General features: G+C 47.8%; 1 protein-coding gene across 3 annotated transcripts; it reads right to left on the bottom strand.

Moving 5' to 3' along the window:
- Positions 1 to 6,070: 6,070 nt before the first annotated feature.
- Positions 6,071 to 20,483, bottom strand: LOC130153346 (carnosine N-methyltransferase 2). 3 transcript variants are annotated; one of them, XM_056347929.1, is made up of 9 exons: positions 20,386 to 20,483; positions 18,650 to 18,969; positions 16,222 to 16,283; positions 14,651 to 14,789; positions 12,940 to 12,992; positions 9,668 to 9,775; positions 9,430 to 9,560; positions 8,326 to 8,419; positions 6,073 to 7,271 (listed from the first exon to the last, which is right to left on the bottom strand). In XM_056347929.1, exons 2-9 carry the CDS (start codon positions 18,673 to 18,675, stop codon positions 6,886 to 6,888), a joined length of 999 nt encoding a protein of 332 aa, XP_056203904.1. In that variant the 5' UTR covers positions 18,676 to 18,969; positions 20,386 to 20,483; the 3' UTR covers positions 6,073 to 6,885. The 3 variants fall into 3 exon arrangements, with proteins under 3 accessions (XP_056203906.1, XP_056203904.1, XP_056203905.1); XM_056347931.1 differs by lacking the exon at positions 9,668 to 9,775 and having other exon boundaries at positions 6,071 to 7,271; XM_056347930.1 differs by lacking the exons at positions 16,222 to 16,283; positions 20,386 to 20,483 and having other exon boundaries at positions 18,650 to 18,758.
- Between the last annotated feature and the right edge of the window lie 856 nt (positions 20,484 to 21,339).

Below are 21,339 nucleotides of genomic sequence, written 5' to 3'. Positions count from 1 at the left end.
TACTTTGCGGTGGATCGTATGAGTCACAGGGATTTCTCTGCAACCCAAAGTGGATAAGCAATATGTAATATTATATTATATCATATAATATGTATATAATATTATATGAATAATCTGTAGATGATAGTAAATAATGGAGAAGGTCTGTGAGTTAAATGTATTAAATCTGGAAAACTTCTATCTGAATTTCCTCCAATATCATCCCCTATTCCCAAATAACAAACGAGATGATCTGCACCAGCACAACAGACCAAAGTCAACATTTATCTGTGTGAAAACATCTGCAAATCAAGATCTTGTGGAGTGTTTGTTCAGCACTAGAAGTATTTTAGCCCTTCTTCCAGGAATAATAGAACCAAAATGTTTACCTTCTGGACGATCATTTAGGTACCTTATAAACTAAAACCACTCTGGGTCTGGAAAGCATTACAGAGTGTCCATAAAAGCAAAGGGCTCAGTCTTGTCATCGTGAAGTCAATGGCAAAGTGCCCGTAGAGTTAAATCCTAAAGAAAACAGCCACTGGAGCAATGAGCTGTAATCTTCCTTAATCCATAATATCAGCTGTTGACAGATACATACAGAGTGATTAATAGGATGCTAAAAAATGTTAACAAAGCAGTAGGGACTTAGAGACTGCTCTGAAAATTTCTTTATCGCATTTCTAAATTCACCAGAGGTACCGTCATTACAATGCACAACAAAACATGTTTTTCTGTGAACTTACTGGCAGGTCTAACCAAAGTGTCATCAGACTATCAGGAAGTGACGAGTGGGAATGAAATTCTTGTTCTGCTTTTCCCTTTTCCTTCTCAGAGATGAGAAGAAAAGCCCCGCTGAGATCTGACCATCTCACGTGTTCTGCAAACCCTCTTCAGATCCGAGATCTTTCCAGCTGTAGCTTGTGTGCCAAACATTTACCTTGGAAGGATTTTTTTATTATTTTTTATTTTTAACAAGAAATTAATAGGGGAATGGGGGACAAACAACAGGTTACCTGCATTTTGTAGCAGCTGCTGGTTTAGCTAAAACCAGTGGCCTTAAATAACATGGTGCAGGAAGGCTGGTCCACAAACTCCTCCAGGTGTGCAGGCTGCAGCCCCAGCTCCCATACCAGGCTATTCACATGAACCTATTTGTGTTGGAGGGAGAAGCTGCCAGTTTATTCCTTTTTGTGTTTTAGGACTGATTGTGAGGAACATTTGCATTGATAAGGGTGTTCTTAGAGGCAAAGGGACTTAATACCGGTGGCAGAAGGAGATCTTGGTTTGCTTTGTGATTTTTAAGGGGGGGTGCATCTGGATGTCGGCACTTCCCAGTGGAACTGGGCTGGTTGACAAATGGAGCAGAAGCGAGGGACACCGGTGTTACCAGGGGTGTCTGTCCAGAGCCTGAGCACTCACCCCCAGCCAGGAGTTGGGGTGAAGCCCCTGGGTGAGAAGGAGCCAGGAGTCTCCTCGAGGTGGCTGTCTCTCCCCAGCCAGCCTGCTTGGACAGGACAAGTGCACCCATGCTGCTGCCAGCATGTTTGGTAGTGCCATCACCCCACTGTGTCCGTACCAAAACAAGGGGATTCCATCCCAGGCTTTTGCTGTCTGGTGTCCTGGCAGCTTGGTATGCAGCAGGGTGACCGTGCACTGGTCCATAGGTGTCTTGAGAGACCTAACCAGGACTCTCGCCATCGAGCAAGATTTAAGTTTCCATTGATATTTAAGTACTGGAGTTCAGTGACTCCAAAGAGCAATGGTTAAAAACAAAGATATATTAGAGTTCGTTTCGGTATCTGTTCTCAGTCTGGAGGATATGACCTTCAAAAAACATTGTACTTTAAAAAGGAGGGCGATAAACACCTGCTTAGAGTTATGGCCTGAGCCCGAGGGTTATTATTCCTATGAAGGCCTTTGTAAGCTCCAGGAAGGTTAGTACGATCCTGCCACCAGTACTTGGAGGTGCAAAGGGCAGCTTCAGGGAGATTTATCTGGCCTTTTCTGCCTTCTCTGCCAGACATGGAGCATGTGGAGATGGTTCATGTTTTGGGTCATCAGGATGACGTCCCATCAAAAGACGAAAGAGCATGCTGAGCTTGCCGTTACTCCTGTGCTTCTCATCATAAAGCTCTTTGAAAACAGCCTGTCCCTCAGGAAACCTGGATTCTGTGCCTGATAAGGACTACCCCACAGCATTTCCAAGGAAGCATTTCTGAACCATGTGTGTTTTTGGAGCAGCTGGAAGACCATTTTCTGGGCATAAGCATGCCCTGAGTTTTCCTGGGATTTCCTAAGTACAGCCTTGTGGTGATCTCTCTGCCACGTCTACATCCTGCCTCAGATTTCTTCACCCAAGGGACCGCGAACTAGCATCCCAAATCTGAAGACTGCAGGACAAACCCTGGTGGATCAATGAAATCCATTAACACATATATTGTACAGCTCGTGACTATTGGAGATCTCACCTGACAGCCATGCGTTTATTTGATGTATTTATTTGTGAAGAATGCATGGGGGTACCCAAAGATTTTCTACATCCTCAGTATAAGCCTCAGCAGATATCTGTGGGCATATATTGAAAGGTGGGAAAGAAAAAGTTTAGCAACTGTATATTTATGTTTTACTCACTGATTGAGATTAGTTTTAATCTTTTCCATATATGTTCCAGTATTTTACTGAGCTTGTCTTTTAATGGGATTATTCAGAAAACAAGCTGTTAGATTTTCCAGTTCCTATGCTACCTTCCTATGCTACCTATTACCCTGGTAATGTTCATGGGTAGAGAAGCCTTAACATCCATTACAAAAGCAAATTATTCAGCCCTTAAGACTGAATACAGGGCCAGTAAAAAGCAAATTATCCTTCCTTGATATTATAAAGAGCTGCTTTCTGAAGCTCCTTTTCAGGAGGCTGTAACTCGGCAGTCAGAACATTGCCATGCCATTGAAGTGGGCATCTTATTGACTTGAAATAAGGGTAGAAGCTTTTTTTTAAATTGCTCAGTTTAAAAAAACATAATTAATTGCAGTTTGGGTTTTGTCGGCATTACTTCTACTCCAGAGTGAGTACACAGGGCAGCTTAGTACACAGTTACCCATAAAGGCATCTGCTCTGGGCTGGAACAAGCTGTGGCACTGCCCGAGCAGCACAGCTCCCTCGGGGGGCACGGACCTGCTCCTCTCTAACTGGGAGCTGCCGTGAACCCCTTGTGGAGTGGGGCTCCTCCTGGGCTGAGGGCAGCAACGTTAATTCAGCTCAAAGCTAAACCAGAAGCAAGCTTCTAGTCCTGACATCCCCTTCCTTGTGTTTTCCTCCTGCTGTTTAGCCGCAGCGCTGCAGTTCGCTGTCTGCAGACCTGTGCTTGAGAGGCAGCCAAGCTGCAGCACTTCAGCCATTGGTGGGAAAAAAAATCCCCAGTCCTAGAGCAAATTTTGTGCAGCCCTCGTTGGCACCCGTGCTGTGCCATCATGACTTTTCTATAAGTCGGAGCCTGGCATCAAGAACATGACTGCAGTAGAAAAAAGCACGGTGCCCAACAGCTGGACTCAGGATGCAATGACCCAGCAAAGAAAGCTGAGCTGCAGCAGCACTCCATTCCCCTACCTGATTCCTTGGCTCTGCTCCTTCAGCTCAGCATCCCAAGCATTTTGGGAGGCAGATTGAATCCGCTGGCTGCTGCAGCCCTCTCGCGGTCACACGGGCCCAACCGTGCCCCAGCTGCTGGGGCAGCACAGACCGAAACCCCATCGGGAGGAGAACATCATTTAAAAAGCACAACAAATAGTTATTAAATAGCATATTCACCCAAGAATAAATATTTAAATAAAAGGAACAGACACTTAAGGTAGTATTTTTTCCAGGTGTACAAGCAGAGTCGTCGTTAAATTACTTGCTTGTCAAGAACCAAAAGAAAAATTACAGATAAAGCATTAAGCACTCAAGTTTTTGATGGGGTGCCCCCTGTTTCATCTCCCCAGGCTGTCACTAAGCAGTTTGCTTTGAAGTGCTCCTTTTCTTTTGAGCCTTAGCACATTGATTTACAATGGTGTGGGTACACTTTGTGCTCGCAGGTCTTGCTGAGTATCTGCTTATTGGAAACGTCTATCGTGCTAAGGAAACTTCAAGGAGGGGTGAAAACTTCTTGGGTTGGGGAAGATCTGGGAGAACTTGGACTGTTCCAAGTTTCTGCAAAGACTAACAGGTAGGTGGCTCTTTGGAGCTTGAAAAGCAAACCTGAGTTTTGGTATATTTTGTTTTCCCTTTTAGTCTACTGGAGAGACAGAGACATCACTAACACTTGGAAATAAACCATGGGAATTAATAGTGGGAGCAGTGCTGAGAGCCTGTCTGACAGCCCAGCCCTACACTCCCTGTTCAGAGCTGTGAACGAGTGCAAGCAAAAGAGGTACCTATAGAATAAAACCCAAAATGGATCAAAATTAAAATCTTGTGCACATGTATGGGGTACTCTGGGGGAGGCTGTCCAGTTTTGATTGATGTTTCTAGACTGGCAGCAACAGTACTTACAGATCAGAGCGCCACAGTCCTGCCAGAGAGATGATGTTAAGCTATTTTCCCATTGCTTTCCTCTTTTCTTTCCTTACAGTAGTTTCAGGAGAAAAGGCTGCATCTCAAAAAAAATCCCCCCAAAAGCAAAAACCAAACCAAAAAAACCAAACAAAAATGGACACACACACCACCCCCCCCCCCCCCAACAGACCAAAACCCCCAAAACAACCCCAAAGGACAAAGCTGAGCCACGCTGACCCTATGGCTGACATTACGTTTCCAAACGGGAGCTCTGCTGCCTCTGGGCAGAGAGATGGGTGTGGGCTGGGGGAAGTTTAGCAGGATCAGCAGGACTCTGGGTGACAATGACAGCTAATATTTTGCAAGCCAATGTGCCAACACATCTGTTTGTGATGCTAGAAAAAGCCTTTTGATAATACCAGTATGCTGGTTTTGGCCGGGATAGAGTTAATTTTCTTCCCAGTGGCTGGCACAGGCTGTGTTTGGGTTTGGGATGGGGATAACACCACGCTGGGTTGTAGCTGTTGCTGAGCGGTGCTCACCCTGAGTCAAGGACTTTCAGTGTCCCACCTCTGCCAGCCAGGAGGGGCACGAGAAGCCGGGAGGGAGCGTGGCCAGGACAGCTGCCCCGACCCAGCCAGAGGGATGTTCCATCCCACAGACCGTCATGGCCAGGGTATGAACTGGGGGGGTTGGCTGGGGGCTGCCAGCTCGGGGACTGGCTGGGCATCGGTCAGCGGGCGGTGAGCAACTGCACTGTGCATCACTCCTCTTCCTTAGGTTTTATTTCTCTCTTTTCGTTATTTCCTATTTATTATTATTATTACCTTTATCTCAGTTATTAAACAGTTCTTACCTCACCCCACAGGTTTCACTGTTTCCTGATTCTCCTCCCCACCCCACCAGGGAGCGGGGGGAGCAAGCAAGCAGCCGAGTGGTACTTACCTGCTGGCTGGGGTTAAACCGTAAACCGTGACAACCAGGCATCAGTAAGGCAGCGGTCCGGAGCCCCTTCAGGTGCACACAGGCATATGTTTTCTGGCTTAAGCACAGCAAAATCGGTCATAGAGGTGGACTCTGTGCCTGCAGGTATTTTCCATCTGAGCTGGTGCTTCCTGCCCTGAGAGCTGTTTGCGATGAGGCCGGAGGGACTGCAGGCATCTTTTCCCCCACATACCCAGTCCAAGGTGTGAGCAGCACCATGGTTGTAAATGCAGTGCCAAACCCCACTAGCACCCTGTGCGGCGTCTCAGAGCCAGTTGCCCTGGCAGCACCTCCTTCAGCCCTTTGACCAACTCAGGACCCTGTGGAAGTAGTCTTAACTTACCTATATTAACACCTTAATCACATACATTATATTTAAGTAACAGAGGTGCTGATTCTCTGCTTCTGCGATGCTTTGAGCGAGCCAGGCTGCCTCCCGTGGCTGAAGCGCAAGGACAAGCTGCAGCTCGCTCCCAGCTCTCCCATATCCTCAGGTTCATCTTTCTCACTTACCAGAAATCCTTAACGCTTCCATAAAATGGTGGTTTGCTTTTTTTGTTGTTGTTTTTAACTAAATAATCTTTTCGCTCATTTTCTGTAAGCCCACATGTGCAGAACAAGATGTCACTTTTTCTGTTTAAGATTGCTTTTATTTTATATGGAGAAAAACAGCGGTAAGAAAGTAACAAAATTAGTATCTTCCTGATAGAGCATAGGGCAAGTCAGATTCAGAGCAAGTATCATCCTGGGATCCAAAAATTTCTCCAAACAAAAAGGCTGATAGGTTTTTAAGGCATGTCTATATTGCGAGATGCTGAGCCTTTTTGGGCAGTAAATACTTCTGCTGATAAAACCATGTGAAATCGCCTAGTGCAGAGCAACTTACAGCTGCGGTCGGTGCAGCGAGGCTCATGACTTGAGTGCAGAGCAGAAGGGACTCCCTGCTGGTCTTGTCCTGGCACAGCTGGAAGCCAGGGGTCTGTATGTAGCCAGCACAGGGGCTGCAGCCTTCTCTCGCATGCAAAGCAGCACCTGGTCATATAGACAGGTCTTTAGGTATGTAAACATGCTAGCTGTATAGAAAAGTGGAAATGCCAGTGTCAAAAGCGCAGACAGGATGCATACTGTTAAAAAACAAGTCTATGTAGTTTTTTAGTGGGATGGAGCTCTTTACTTTCTGGAAAATGTTCTCCTAGGGCTGGACTAAATAGCCAGGGTGAAATCTTGGCCCTGTTGATCTCAGCGGGACAAACAGCTCATCCTGGTGGTGCAGGCAGCTCCCCAGACCCTGCCTGAAGCTAAGCCCCACTGTCTTGCCCTCTTGCCTGCAAGTTGCCTTCATTCTGTACTACGCTTTCCTGCGACTGCATCGCTCCCATAACCTCCCTAACTGGGCTTCTGCAGCTGGTCCCGACTCCAGGATTCAACCACAATCATACTCAAGTTGTTGCTAAAGATGATCCTCCCGTCCTTTTTGCTGCTGCACTCAGGCTGGCAGAGAGCCTCCTGCAGCTGCCGCCGCAGACCCAGTGGAGCTGTGCCCAAGAAATTTTTTGTCCCCGTCAGGAAATCCATCATGCAGCCTCCAGCAGGGTCCCCCTCGATAAAGCACTCTGTGATATCCCAGCCCGATGGGAATTCATAAACGTGGTATTCAACACCAAGTCTCTCCAAAACGTCCGTGATGCCGCTGGAGGTGATGTAGTGGCCGCTGTCCGTGGAAGGCAAGCAGTGTCTGTACTTCTTCCACAAGCTGGCCCATCCGCTACTGTCTGCCAGAGCAGGAGGGAAGGTTACTTTTGCAAATCCAAGGCAGTCAAACACCAGCTAATGCAACTGCTAAATGAGTTTGAAATGCTCCCTCGCTGCTGGCCCAGACCTTGCCAGGAGAAGAAGAGCTTTCCCCTTACTTGAGTCCACTTATCCATGCCTGGAGAGGAGTAAAACTGTGATCTTCCTCCTAAAACCCTCCTGTGTAAAGGAAACTCCTACGAGATGGTCTCCGACACTGGATTTGCCCAGAGGGAGGCATGCACACAGTGGTACCAATGCACTGAGCCTGCACATCCATGCTACCTGTTAAGTGCCCCTTTGCTAGAATAGTGCAGATGTTTTTATACATTGAACCTCAATTTTAAGTGCATGTCACAGAATACATACCTGGAAAAGCCAGTCCCAGCTCTAGCAAGGAAAACAGCCTACAGCAATGCGAGAGGGAGTTCTAATGGCAAACGTGGGGAAGTGTGCTTTATCCACAGCACCATGAGCCAGGGATTCATGAATGGCACACTGAGAAACAAACCGCTTCCTTTTTTTTTTTTTTTAGCCATGATGTTGTGATGCCTCTTTTTCCTATCCTGCCATAAAGCCTACAGCTCTTGGCAAAGCCTGTTGTCCTGCTGAGGTCTGGGCCATCGCTGTGTGCAGGGAAAAGCCCCAAAGATGGGTCCTCCCAGAGATTAGGTTGTGGTTTTGCAGTGCTGATTTCACCCTGAAGAAGGATTGACCCTTATTCACGAATAGCCACACTCCTCTCCAGCCAGTAATTTCACAGCAGGAGGTCTCTCTGAGGTACAGAGCAATTCATCTACTTCATAAGCAGGGAAGCAAGAGCACAAGGGCTATGCCTAAGTGGTTCCTTCAGGCACTGGGGTCCAAGAGGCTAAGCCTAAGGCTGCACGTGCCCTATGAAATACAGTGCTTGTTTTATTTAATTACTATAAAATAAGTGCTACTGAAATCCCAAGACAATTTTTTTGTGACTCTCAGGCTTCAGAGCTCTTCAAAACACCAGCAAGGAAGCAAAAAATAAAAGGTCCCTCTTACCTGATAAAATTATGATCAAGAGTTTACCATGATGGTCGAGGCAGCTGTGGTAAAACTTTATAGTATTGGGAATATCCTCCACACGGTACAGCATCTAGAAGTGACAGGGTTACAGGCAGCCGTTATTCCTCCTCCACAGTGCAACGGCCCTTCAAAGGCTCAAATCCTTTCTCTGTACAGTTGTTTTAAATTATTTCCCAGTTGCTTCCCAGCCTGTCCTGACGCAGCACTCACGTTTAGGGATGCCACACAGAACTGAGCATCACCAGCTCTCCCCTGGCACCAAGAGCCTGGGGTCAGACCCAGGGACCCTCTGCTCAGCCTCAGCCACCAGCCAGATGCTGACCTGCCCATCGCTGCCCTTCAAGCCCAGGGCAGTTTTGTGGTTGGAAAATATGTGCAAAGGGGGTCCCCTGGTTTCTGTGGATGGTTCTTATCACCAGGGGCATTTCTCAGCCATGCCTGGGCTGTGAGCAGGCTGGATCTCTTCCAGACACTGGGGAACTTGCATGAGGACAAGGCAGGGCTCATCTCAAACGCTGCCCTTGGGGCTAGTAGCTTAGTCCTTGACCCAGCCATCAAACCCCTGAAACACTTTCTGGTTGTGAAATCAGCCCTTACGAAACGAAAGCAAGATGAAATAAAAGGCACAAAAGCAAGAGAATGACAGATCTTTTTACAAAATACAATTGGCACATACAACATCAGTGTCATCAGTATCAGAGACACAGCAGCATAATTTCTGACCCAAAACCTGGCGCAGGTGTTCGTTCACTAACCTTTCCCTTCAGTGCCATCCAAACTATGCTGATAAGGCAAAAAATTCAAAGTTTTTGCAGCAGCAAAGCATAATTTTTGGTCTCTGTGTGACGGCCTGAGACTTGTCCTGTTTTATTACCTAACATACACAGCTGAACCAGTACAAACCAGAGATCAAACCCAGGGTGGATAGGGAATGAGGTTTGGTGCTGGTAGAGCTGCTGCAGAAGTAATTTCTCATGGGAGAACCATGCTCGGCTCTGGTTCCCCTAACTTCAGGCATACAGCAGAAATTAAGGGGGTAGTTAAAGCCAATACTGCTACACTACTGCAACACTCCATTACCTGGATCATATGGATGAAGTCAAATTTCTTCTGAATGCCTTCCTCTTTCACCTTTTGTTCGTACTCTGAGGAAGTGAGCTGGTGCCAAATAAAAGAGACGTTCTGCAGGTCTGGAGCTTGATTCACCAGTTCTGTTTTAAAAAGTAGAAGAAAATCAGGAATTTCACAAAACAGCAGAAAAACTCATAATTCAAATCAACAATCCTCAATATACCCCAGGCAGCAGGTATAGCCCTACCTTTGTAAGCTGCCACATGCTGTGGGTTGGGCTCTATGATCTCGTTATCAATAAGGACCCCTGGGTGCGCAGCCTGCAGTATCCTGATCATTTTCAAATCCTGCTCACCTATTCAATAAACACAACTTCATTACTTTAAATAGTATGTTAATGTGCTGAAAGGATGCTTGTGCACGTGCCACCTCTGTGGCCAGGAAATTCCCCAAGCAGAAAAGAGGCACTTTCTACTTTGGAGTTTGCTTGCATGGTGGCATCTAACCCAGTGACAGTTTTACCATGGTATCTTACTGTTGGAGGTGGCACGTAGTCATAGATAAAACTAAGAACAAGAAGGAGATAAGCAACAGCCCAGAAACCTGCTACTGGCAAAACTCTGGGTCACGGGACAAACAGGTCAAAATAATCAAAGATCAATGGTTAAAAAAAACCGCCAGGAAGCATCAGTGTTCAACAAAACCACAAAGTCTGAGTGGGTGTGAGGCAGCCAGCACACCTCTGTAACTTCAGCGTGGCACAGGGTGGTCCGTGCCCTTGGCCTTGCCACAGGGAGGTGGTGGCTGCTCTGCCACTGGTGTGACACATCGCTGAGACCTGGGTAACTGCACGGCAAGAGGAAAGGCCCATTGGCATGCGGTACCCTGGATCTTCCCTCTCTGGGGACCAGCCACATGGTCTCAGCTGTGGCCATTGACCAACTAGTTGTTCCCTTCAAGTTACAAGTAGAGACTCACATATCTGTGTGTAGGTGCCCTGCAAATTTCGCTATTGGTGCTCCTCTGTTGCTGCCTAAGCTCTGCAGGAGCAAGCAGCAGTCTGTTCTTCTGTCCTAGGAAATTTCCAGCCTCTTTTGAGGTGATGCAGGTCATTCTTATTTCCTCCCAGAAAGGCCACGATACACCAAGTGTGCAAAGTCCATCTGGTTCATCTGGGATGATGGAAATAAACAGCAGAGGTGACCACCTTGAGTGGACCTCTGCAAGAATCTTGCCTGTAGCTGATGGTAGAGCCTAAAAATAACCCTGTCCTTGCAAATGTCACACACAAAGGTCTTGATACGAGATATGGCACCTTCCCTAGCCTTTCAGCTGATGTACCTACCAGCTGTGAGAAAAGTTGTCATCTTTGGCAGGTGATGCAGTAAATGGAATTCAAGGAGGGCAATATCAGCCACGCCAGCACTACAGCGACATCCAAGGAAGGGCGAGACTTTTGAAATTGGAGAAAAAATGCCAAAGACCCCTGAGGAATGCAGTGGCAGTGGTGCAGGGCTGGCTGGAGGCACAAGGAAAGAGGTTGTGGCTGCATCTATTGAAAGTGGGTGCATGGACCAATATTGCTGACAGGAAGGGAGATGCCTATAGCAAGCAGCTGAATCATTTTAGACAGCCCAAAATGCCAGTTAGCATGTGCCTGGGGTGGGGAGCACCCGCATCACAGCTGCTGACGTGGACTCCCTGCAGGATCAGGGCAGGGGGCAGGCAGAGCATCACTGCCCCCTGCCCTGCAGCTATTGATGATGACAAATAGGTATATCAACTGCAAATAGGTATCTTAAAACCTATTTGGGTTTTGTTGGTTTTGGGTTTTGTTTGTTGCTTTTTTTTTTTTTTACTCCATCTCTGCAAAATGCCCTAATGCAGTCTTTGCAAGAGCAGGTAGTAACATCCTCAGCTAGGGCATCTTCAGAAACAAGCAGTAAAATACAAGTGCTTCAGAGCAGAAATTTCTCTGCTCCAGCTTGCCCTTCCAGCAACAATCCTTCAGCACTAGACACAGCAGGGCTGGTAGGGGGGTGAGCCCCCGGTGGCAGCAGCAGCCCCCGCTGGCACCGGCTGGGGGGTTCCAGCCAGGAGAGTTAACCCAGCCGTGGGAACACGTGGGGCAAATGACAAAATGTGATCTGGTCCGGACAACGGTCTTTTAGGATGAGGAATTGGTCACTAATCCCCATTGATATTTTCATCAACCAAACTAATTCTGGGGGCTCTGTGAAATCAGAGTCCAAGCCTGGAAAGGTCAGGGATCAGATGTAACCTTTCGCTCCGTGCCATCCTGGCTCGCTCCCTGGCCAGCCACAGAAGCTCAGCTCTTGCAGCCGTGGGCAAGCTGAGGGGGTGCCAGTCTGCACCCCTGCCCTGTCATCTGGGAGGGGCACTTACCCACGATACCCTGGAAATTTTAGGGTTTGTTACTTTTCCATTAAAACATCTCTTGCAGAGGAATTAAGGAAAAATGAGGATGGTGCAAAAAAAGTTATCTTTTTTTTTTTTTTTTTTCCCCTTGTGTTTTCTTGGAGTTAGAATTTTGGTTTTATATTACTTAATGAAAACAGAGTGTAACTGAGAACGGAATGATTTCTTCCTGCTTACTTTCTCATATGCTCCAACATATTCCCAACTGGGGAAAACAATTCAATGCTGGTTTTCTCTTATTTAGGAAAACAAGAAAAAAAAAAAAAAAGTGCTAACACCTAAAATTCAGCTGAAAATACTTTTAAAGCAAAAGCAAACTCTGACAAATCAAACTGCCAGTTATTTTCTCTACTTTGTATTTTCTGCCAGTTTCCCTAGAAGCAAAGTTGGATGTTTCACCAGTTGGTTTGGGTTTTTTTTTAAACACAAATGCATTTAGAATAGCTTTAAAGCTATTTCTCAAAAAAGTGGGTTTCTCTCTCAGGAGAGAGATCATTTGCAGTTAAACCCCACTTATCACTGGATAAAAGCACAGCAGTAACAAAGCAATGTGTCTTGAAAGAGCGGATGCAGCCCCGTGCTAGTGGCTGTGGCCGGCTGGTTTTGCAGCACCTGGAGCAGAGCGTTGCCCAGCCGTGGCCTCCACGATCCCTAAAAGCAAAGCAAAAAAAGCTATCCTTCCAGGTGCCGTGCTCTTAGACAAGACTTTGTGTGGAAGGAACCTCTTGGATGTCTCTCTCTCTGAGGAGGTCTGAAGATGCTCTCATACCTAATGTGGAGCAGGAGTCCTTGCTTTGAGACATATGAAGTCTGGTGAGAGTCATCAAGAGGCAGAGACTAAAATCATGACACTGCCCTCACTTCTCAGAAGGCTTTGAGCAGCAGCATTTCAGGAGGGAGATGGGAAAGGAAGGGAGGACGCATCGCTCTCCTCCAGGCTCCACACCCCATTGTGCCGTTCTGTGCTTCAATGAGAAGCACAGTTATTGGTACTCCATTGCTAAAATGTCAGTATCACTTTCTGCCCCCCCAGAGGGACCCCCTGTCCCCCAGCATCAGTGGTGCTGCTACGCTCCTTACCTGTGCCGCTGCCGACTCCCAGAACATTTACCGTTGATTTTCCATTGCCGAGACTGAAATTATAAGTACACGTTACTCAACTGTGCTGTGTCACACGACTTCAGGTTTTAATTCTAATATCTTGGGTGCCACACTGGCCCAGAAATGTTCATGTTTTGCCACATGACGTGGGATAGAAATCTGAGTATCCTTTTGGAGCCCAGCTATAATGAGCTGTGTGGCGGGAGCCAGCCCAATATTAGCAAGCTCCAATTTCAAAGTACAGTAGGTATTAGGAGATAGTGTTTCTCTTCCTTTGCCAGAGAGTTCTCTTCAAGCTGTGGCTGGCACCACACAGAAAGGCCTTGGGGAACCCCAGAGAGACTGGATCCCTTTGCGGGTAGCGGGGCTGTGCCTGGCTGGGATGGGCACCGCTGCGGATGCAGGGACAGGGTGATCCGGGGTGAAACCCCTGCACCCTCAGCAGACAAGTTGGGTTTTCCAATATGGGCTATAAATACCCAGAAAAAGTATAAAGTTAGGCTAGCTAGGTGGCTGGAAATCCTCTCTTTTCAACATTAAACTTGGTTTGGAATTGGGAGGGAAGGTCAGAATCTTCAATGATTTTTATCTTAGAAAAATTACTTTTCAAAAGACCTTCCAAAAAAACCAATCATGTGGTTCCTGGCAGAATAATTAATAACAGCCTGGCTCAAGGGTGAGGAGCCTGGGCTTCAAGTGTCTCACTGCTCTGACTGGCTTTATGGCCGCCTTTTGCTCTTGGGCATGGACTGTGCAGGGGGTTGCTCCCATACACAGTTTCAGGACACATCACAGCAATGATGCAACAAGAGGGGAATGAGCAGTAAAACCTGGAGGGTGTGAGCTAGTCAAGAAGCCTTAGCCCTAATGAGGGTCAAGACCCTCATAGGAAGCCGCAATATTTAGCATCATTTAAAATTCACGCCAGTAAATTTTACAATTAAAATTTCCCAATACAAATTAATTTTTACTTACTATTTTATTGCTTTTTATATAGCTATAGATCTGTTCTGGAGAATAAAAGTTTGCCTGCTTAAGTTTTTTTCTTACTGCAGAAGACAGTTTCTATAACCTCCAAAAACTACCCAAACTTGAAAGGGCTTTCTTGTGGTTTGGATCTAAGCTGTTCCAAAACTATCTGCAGTCATCCAGTCTTAATATATTATATCAATACTTCGCAAAACTGATTATCATTTGGTACTTAAGCAATGCAAATCGACTTAGGATAGAAATAAGGAGGTCTTAGGGGATTGAGAAAATGAAGAATTAGTCACTAGAAGAGAATTAGAGATGTGTTTCTGTTTGGACTGATGTGTGATGAAGTCCCCAAAGCAGGGAGAGAGTACAAGAGAGTTTTCTTTTGAAAAAAGCAAACAACAACAACAAAAAAACCCCTTTAATCCTTGGGAAATCAGCTAATGAAAAGAGATGGACATGAAAATGAGGTCTAGATTCTTTCCTTAACATAAGCTGAGAGGCAGCACAGTGTATTAATTGAAATAGCCTGTATTCTGGAGTCATTAAACAGAATAATCTAAAGACTGCTATTAAGGAACTTAAAACTGAAATGCATTAAAAGTTCACAACTGACCCAGAAAATTCTTAACACGTTTGCTGACCCTTGTGTGCAGGTTGCCCTCCCAGGATAACAGCGAGCTTTCCCACCTCAGTGGTAGCGAACGCTCCTTACCCAGCCATGATGTTGGGCATTTCTTCCATGTTGAACTTGTCCATGCACTGGTGCTCTGTTGAATGTGCCAAAAATGAATTAAAGGCCTCTACATACTCCTCAGCCGTGAGACTTCTCATGGAAGGGATCATATATAGCTCTTGAGAAACAAAAACAAGTTGTGTGTTAGTGGTTTCAAGGCAAGTGAAGGATCAAAGCACTTACCTCATCAAAGGAACCCAACACAACCCAACAGAAGCCAGAGATTTGGGAAGACGGTATGGAGGATGCATGGCCCAGGAGCCATCCGTGCCAGTGGGCTCATGCAAATGCTTTCCAACCTGTTGACACTCAGGGTCTGAAAATTAATCTTAGGAGCCCTTTGACATCAGCATATCATTAAGTGCCTCATTACTACCTGTCAGCCGGAGGAAAATGTCTCTAAAATGCTCAGCCATATATGGGGCACTCGGTTTGCAGAAAGGGAGGTAACTGGAGTGGGTTTCTGGAGGACTCGAGGCAAGAAGGTGAAAGGCATTGCACAGCAGCTCCAAACCTGGAGGGGCTGCTGCTCGTACAGGTGCTGGACAGTGTAACTGAAATCACCAGCTGTTGGCACACTTGGGGTGGTGCAGCACAAAACCCACCACCAGCAGCTGAAGCAAAAATAGTGAACCCTGTGCACCTTATTTCCAACTCATGACAGCACGGGACTATAATGCGCTGCCAGAGGTGAATTCTCTACTGGGAACTGCAGCTCATGGCCAGGAGGGCAACTGGCAGCAAAACCATTTCACATGAGCAGGCTCATGCTCAGATGTGGGTGGCTGAGACCAAGATTTCCCGCTCTGTATCAACACCCAGGGGTACTCAAGGGGTTGCAAGCAATTATTGCAAAAATTCACTTTCCTGCTATCTCACCCTAATGCCAGCACTGCTGCCAGGACACAAGACCAAGGTTTGAGGCTCAGGAGAAGATGCCACACAGCTCAGTACTGCCTCTGCGGTCTGTCATCTCAGAGGGGGCTGCAGTAGAAGGCAGCCAGTGCCAGCCTCAGCGTGCGAGATCAGCGTTGGAAAGGTGGCGTTCACCAGGAAAAATACCAGCTTTTCCTCCTGAATGAAATGAGGGTGAAGGACAGGACTCAGCGGAACACCTTCATCCTCATTTTTGCCTTTTGAGAAGCTGCTTATTTATCATCTGATTTTAGTTGCCACTAGTAAGAAAACTACGTCTAATACAGGACTGTGCAATCTTAAATTGAATGCCTGTGCTGCCTCCAAAGCCACATGTCATTGGCAGCTGTGTGTCTGGTAGGTATGCATGGGGACCCTGTGTCCAGCCCTATTGGAGGTAAAGATATCAACATCTATCCTCAACACTTTGAACTATACCCCAACACAAACCTGAAACCCCCTGAACTGCAGCCAGTTTAGAATCCTGCGCTTTTTTTTCTTTTTTTTTTTTTTTGAAACAATCTCTAACTCCAAAAGAATTAAAACATGTTTGTAGTGACAGCAAGCTGAGTGGGCATTTTACTTTAATCTCCGTTTTTTTTTTTTCCTTTTTTTTTTTTTTCTCTCCCAAATACCTGAATTATCGTGTGGAGCTGTCAGAATCTCTGCTTCAAAGTTCATGCTGGGGAACCTAGTCCTGTAAGGAAAGTATAGCACTTCAGTTATATGAAGAACCTGTATGCTTTTTTTGAAGCTGCATTGAAAATGCAGAACAGAAGGAAGATGCTCCAGGACAAATTTTCCTTGCCTGATAATCAATGCTTTTTTGTTCTCTTTTACTAGACTAAAGAAAGTCAAACCCTCTCGGTTAGCTGATCACCCGTGAGTATCAGTGACAGACTGGCCACCTGCACCAGTGCTGGTCTGGAAGTGTGCTGGGGAAGCTTTTCCTGCCTCTGGAGAATCGATATCCAGTCAATATGGTGGAAGGCATCAGACGAACTGATACTGCACACTCCGTAACACCTCTAGTCATGAATGGGGTAGAAGAGATAGCAATGAACCTATAGGAAAAGGCTACAGTGAGCTTCAGCATCTGAAGTGCTAAAAGATCTGCTTGGCCCAAAGTTTAAGGGGACCTTTTTGGTTTGCTTTTTTTCCCCTTAACTTTAGATTTTCCTGGCTGCAAAAATTACGTTGGGGAACTTGTAAAAGGTACAGGACTCAAAGGGCAAAAGTCAAAGAGGTCATTTGGCCATAAATGTTTTAATTCAGTCCCATTTTCATTCCCGGTTGATGTTTTTTTGGTGAAGATTTCCAGCAATGCAGTCACATCTTCATTTTCCTTTGACAAAGCGCCTCACCTATAAAACAGGGGAGGGGTGCCACTAGCAAAAGAAAGGGATGAAATTCAACTGGATTGAGGACCTCACTTCTGCAAAGACAGTGTTGGGGTGAGGCTGTTTATACAAGGGGAATCGTCATCTAGGTAACTGCATTTCAGTACCGAGATGCGCAGCCAGTCTTCGGGGTGATCTTGCTGTACCTGGGTTTAGACACGTAAACCTGGGTTTAGACATGTTGCTGCTCCCAAAGTTTTGTTATTAGAGAACGCTTCACCACAAGCATTATCAGTAATATCTGTAACATCAGTAAGCAGCCCCAAGCCCCCTCTGCCGGGGAAAAAACTCCCACACAAATAAGAAACAAGCCAGGAGGTGGAAAAAGAAAGAAGTCAGCCTTGCAGTGGGGCTTTGAGATAAAGATATGTAGTGACCGTGCTAGCAGGTGGCAAGAAAGAGGCCACATGTGCAAATAACGCACTGCTTTGGTTGATGAAGGCAAGAAAAGACGAAGGTGTCCCAGAAGTCTCGGAGCCTCTGGGGTGCTGCCTAAGCAAGACCAGTTGACTTCATATGAGTTCACCACCAAAGTCACACACCCGGCTCCCACAGGTTATGTCAAAGGTCTCCGCTCCACCACCCTGACCTCACCTCTCCCCAGAAAAGAGCTCACGGAAGTTCAGTGGTCACAAGCCTGAGCTCAGTCCACCCTCCATAAGCTCCAGTTTGGCTACAGGCCAGTTCCCTCCAGTTCTTACCCTACCCTCTGACCTCTTCCACCTCTGCCTGTCGCAGCAGAGCACTATTTTGTCCTCTCAACTGGCTGAACCAAGCAAGATGGTTTTCAGAATAAGCCTCCCACTAAAATGCCGAGGGGTATCATGGCTTCCCCTGCGCAGAGAGGAACAACTCGTGGGGTCCCGGGACACGTACTCCATTTCTGACCGGTCAAACGTTTCCAGCCACCCCAGGAGACCTGCCAGGTGACCCGGACAGACTGCAACACAAGCATTCACCGTGACAGATGATGCCAAGATAGCTCTTCCACTCAGACTTTTGCCATTTCTCTCCAGGCAGGGTTCCTAAGATTGGTAAAGGCTTGTTGCTGGGAAGGTGAAACAGGCTTAATTATTGCTGGGAACAACGGAATCCCTCTAAAATCTGGTTGAAAATCTAGCCCAGATCTGAAACCAGAGTGCAATGCTTTGGGCTGGTGCTGCCCATCCCAGGAGCCCAATACCCAGCACAGGACCGGAGCGGTGGCTGCCAGGGAGCGGGATGCTCGTGGGCAGCTGCTCCTGCCCCAGCTCCTGGCTAAGCCAGGGCTCGCCGCTAGCCAGGGTAAACCCCCTCCCCTCCCTGAGCTGAGCAGGTGGCATCACCGGCTGCAGGTGCAGTGATGTTCACAGTGTCACTTTAAGTGATGCAGCACCTTTAATCTAAAAAAGTCAGGAAATTCAGGATGTTTCTTGCAACACAAATTGCAGGAACATCTTGCTAACTCATAATCTCATTACACCTAAACTTAGGCTGGTAAGGGGCTAAGGGTCTCCTCACAGAGGGTGGCTTAGCCCCCATCCCTCCCAGGACAGAGGCACTTCTGCTGTTACTCCCAGCTCACACACATCTGTCGGTGACACGGGGACAGTGGGGGTGGCTCTGCCACCCAGCTGGACGGTGGGGAAAGGCGCACCCTCACTCCCTTCCAAAATCCACGTACCTCTTCATCTCCGGGGCTGGGTCCATGGTGGGGGCAGGTGCCCTGCTGGGACACGGCGGCTGGGCACAGGGCTGGGGGTTAGCCAGGCACCTGGCCCCTACGTGAGCATGTCCACCTGCCGCCCCGCTGCGCACCGGCCACTCAGCCCACTGCTGCCAGCCGTGACCCGGCGAGTGGCCGCGCTCCGCCAGCGCCCGCCAGGACTGGAGTCACTGGAGCCAGACGGGGAAACCCGAGCCCCACTGGGCAGGAGCCAGGGGCCGGGGCGCGCGAGGCGCAAGGCCTGACGTCTGCGCCACCGACATGGCGTGGGAGCCACGCTGCTTGCAAGGCGAGAAACAAACACAAAACAGAACAAAAGAGACAGGTTGAGACTTTCAGATCTTGAAAACCTGAGTGGGATTGGCTGAGGGGTGGCAGCCGGCTCTGGGCAGAGCCAGAGCCATTTCCATCCACTTTTTACATCGCTTTGGACCCTGCCTCTCCTTCATGCTCGCTGCCCTGGGCAGGAAGAGATGATTTCCTGCATCCTTGCTGCACTGCTGCCTGATGGACAGACATATTGAGGATATACTGAGAGACTCCGGCTTTCTCCAGAGAGAAGAGGGGCTTGCTGGCTGCCCAGAGACCTCAGCAGGTCATTTTCCCATCTCTGATTCAGGGAAAATTGAGGCATAATAGCAGGACCTGCCAGCAGGTTCTGCAGCCCCTGGGCAGCCTGGCACCCCTGTCCCTGCCCCATGAAGGGGACGGCAGGGATGGGCAGGAGGGGTAAGCCCAGCCTGCTCCCACCCTGCTTGCTAAATCATAGGGATTAGAAAGCAAGGAAAGACTCTGTGGGGAGAGCTGTCCTAGCCAGAGCTGGCTGGAGGTCACCCAGGATGGGGTGGCACAGCGGGAGCTGCAGTGCTCACTATTACAAATACAGAAAATCCTGGGTACTCCCTGCACAGGGATTCAGCCTTTTCTCCTGCCAGCATCCACCAGACTGATGCTCCTCTTGACTAAAATCTAATAACACAAATGAAAAAAAAAAAAAAAGAGGAAGGATTTAGAGACTTTATGCTTCCAAGTGAGGTCCAGTAGTGGAAAGCACAGCATTAGGATCATCTCCGCTCCCTTTCCCCAAAGGCAACGGGCATAACACATTTAGCAGGTGACAAATAAAACCTCCTCCCTCACTGAGATCCCTCTCCCAAAACACCTCCTGCCCCACATAGCTCACTGAGGCCAGGAATCACGTTCTCAGTTGGAGATCCTTCACCATCAGGAGATTTGTTTTGGTTTACACTAGATTTAGCTTCCAAATGGATTTGAATTATCTCCACCCCAAGGCAGGTCCACAGCAGCATGTTAAGCTAGAAACAGCCACATCGCTGCTCTTAACCAAAATCGCCAAATCAAAGCTGAGGAAAGACCCAAACCTCTTTGCTAGCTCTAAAATGCAGATTTGGCTCCTGGTGCTGTTTGACCACCCAGGCAGTGATTGCACCTCAGCCATTTCAATCCCTAATTATTTCCACCAGAGACACCAGGCTCCGGACAGCACCCGTGCAGCAGTGGATAGCACCTGGCGTTTCTCAGCCGAGCCCCACACACTGCAGCCACAGCCACTTCGTGTCCCGCTGCCGCCTCCACCTTGTCCCAGCTAAGCCCCACCACCCACTCAGGCCCTGGCACCCCTCCATGCCACCGCCAGGGATGGACAACCCGCCGCTCCCAGCAGAAAGCCATACCTCCCTGGAGTAACAGGAGCTGGAGAGAAACCTCCAGCATCCAGGAGCTGCACGGCCCTTGGAAGCCTCTACATCCACCGGGGGCTGATACCCCTCCCTGCCCCCCCCGTGCGTCCCCCCCTAGCTCCAAAAGCCCACGTAGGCGCATGCCACAACTGAGCCGGCATTAGCCTACAACAACAGCCTTTGTTCCCCTGGTGCTGGAAACAACAGCACTTTGTGGGCAGCTGCCCGCGCCGGCAGGGTGGCTTTGGAGGATGTACCCTAAGCACGCTGTGCTTTCGGCTGTTCTGGCAAGCTCGTGACTAAATCTGTTCCAAAGTGTGTTTTTCATGTGAATTGAAAAGGCTAGGGGTTTTTTTGGTTGGGTTTTTTTTGGGTTTTTTTTGTTTTTCTCATTGAGATGATGGCTAAAGTCAGAGCCGGGCTGCAGTTTGAGAAAAACAAAGCGACAGTGTTTTTCCCCACAGGCTGCGGCTGGGGAGGTCAGTTTTGGGCTGATCCTGCAGAAATAGGTCATCCCCTTTCCCCAGGGGTGAGCCTGCCAAGGGTGCCAAGCCCCCTCGGTGCTCCATCTCCATCAGCCCACCACGGCAAGCCTTGGACCTGCGCCTCCAGGCAGGAAACTCTGGGTATTGGGAAATCAAATTTCAATGAATTTATCTTCTAAGTCGTGATCCACTCTTAGGCGGATGAATGTCAGGAAGGTCCTTGGCATTTTTACAGAGTTCCTCAGGGCATTCATAGTTTATTTTTTGACATCCTCCAAGCTCCACCTAGAACAACTGATGAAGGCCCATGTAATGTAACTTTGATTTTTCTTGTGAGCAGATCTCCCTTCTTCTGCAGCAGTGTTCCCTTTTCTAATGAAATTGTTTTCATCAGTTAGATCTTTTCAGTTTCCTAGACAGATCTTCTAAGGTATAGCCAGCAGATTCTGTACACTCCTAAGTG

The sequence above is a fragment of the Falco biarmicus genome, chromosome 8 (genome assembly GCF_023638135.1).
Source record: "Falco biarmicus isolate bFalBia1 chromosome 8, bFalBia1.pri, whole genome shotgun sequence".
Classification (NCBI taxonomy): Eukaryota; Metazoa; Chordata; class Aves; order Falconiformes; family Falconidae; genus Falco; species Falco biarmicus.
This window is presented reverse-complemented; position numbering and strand designations above follow the sequence as displayed.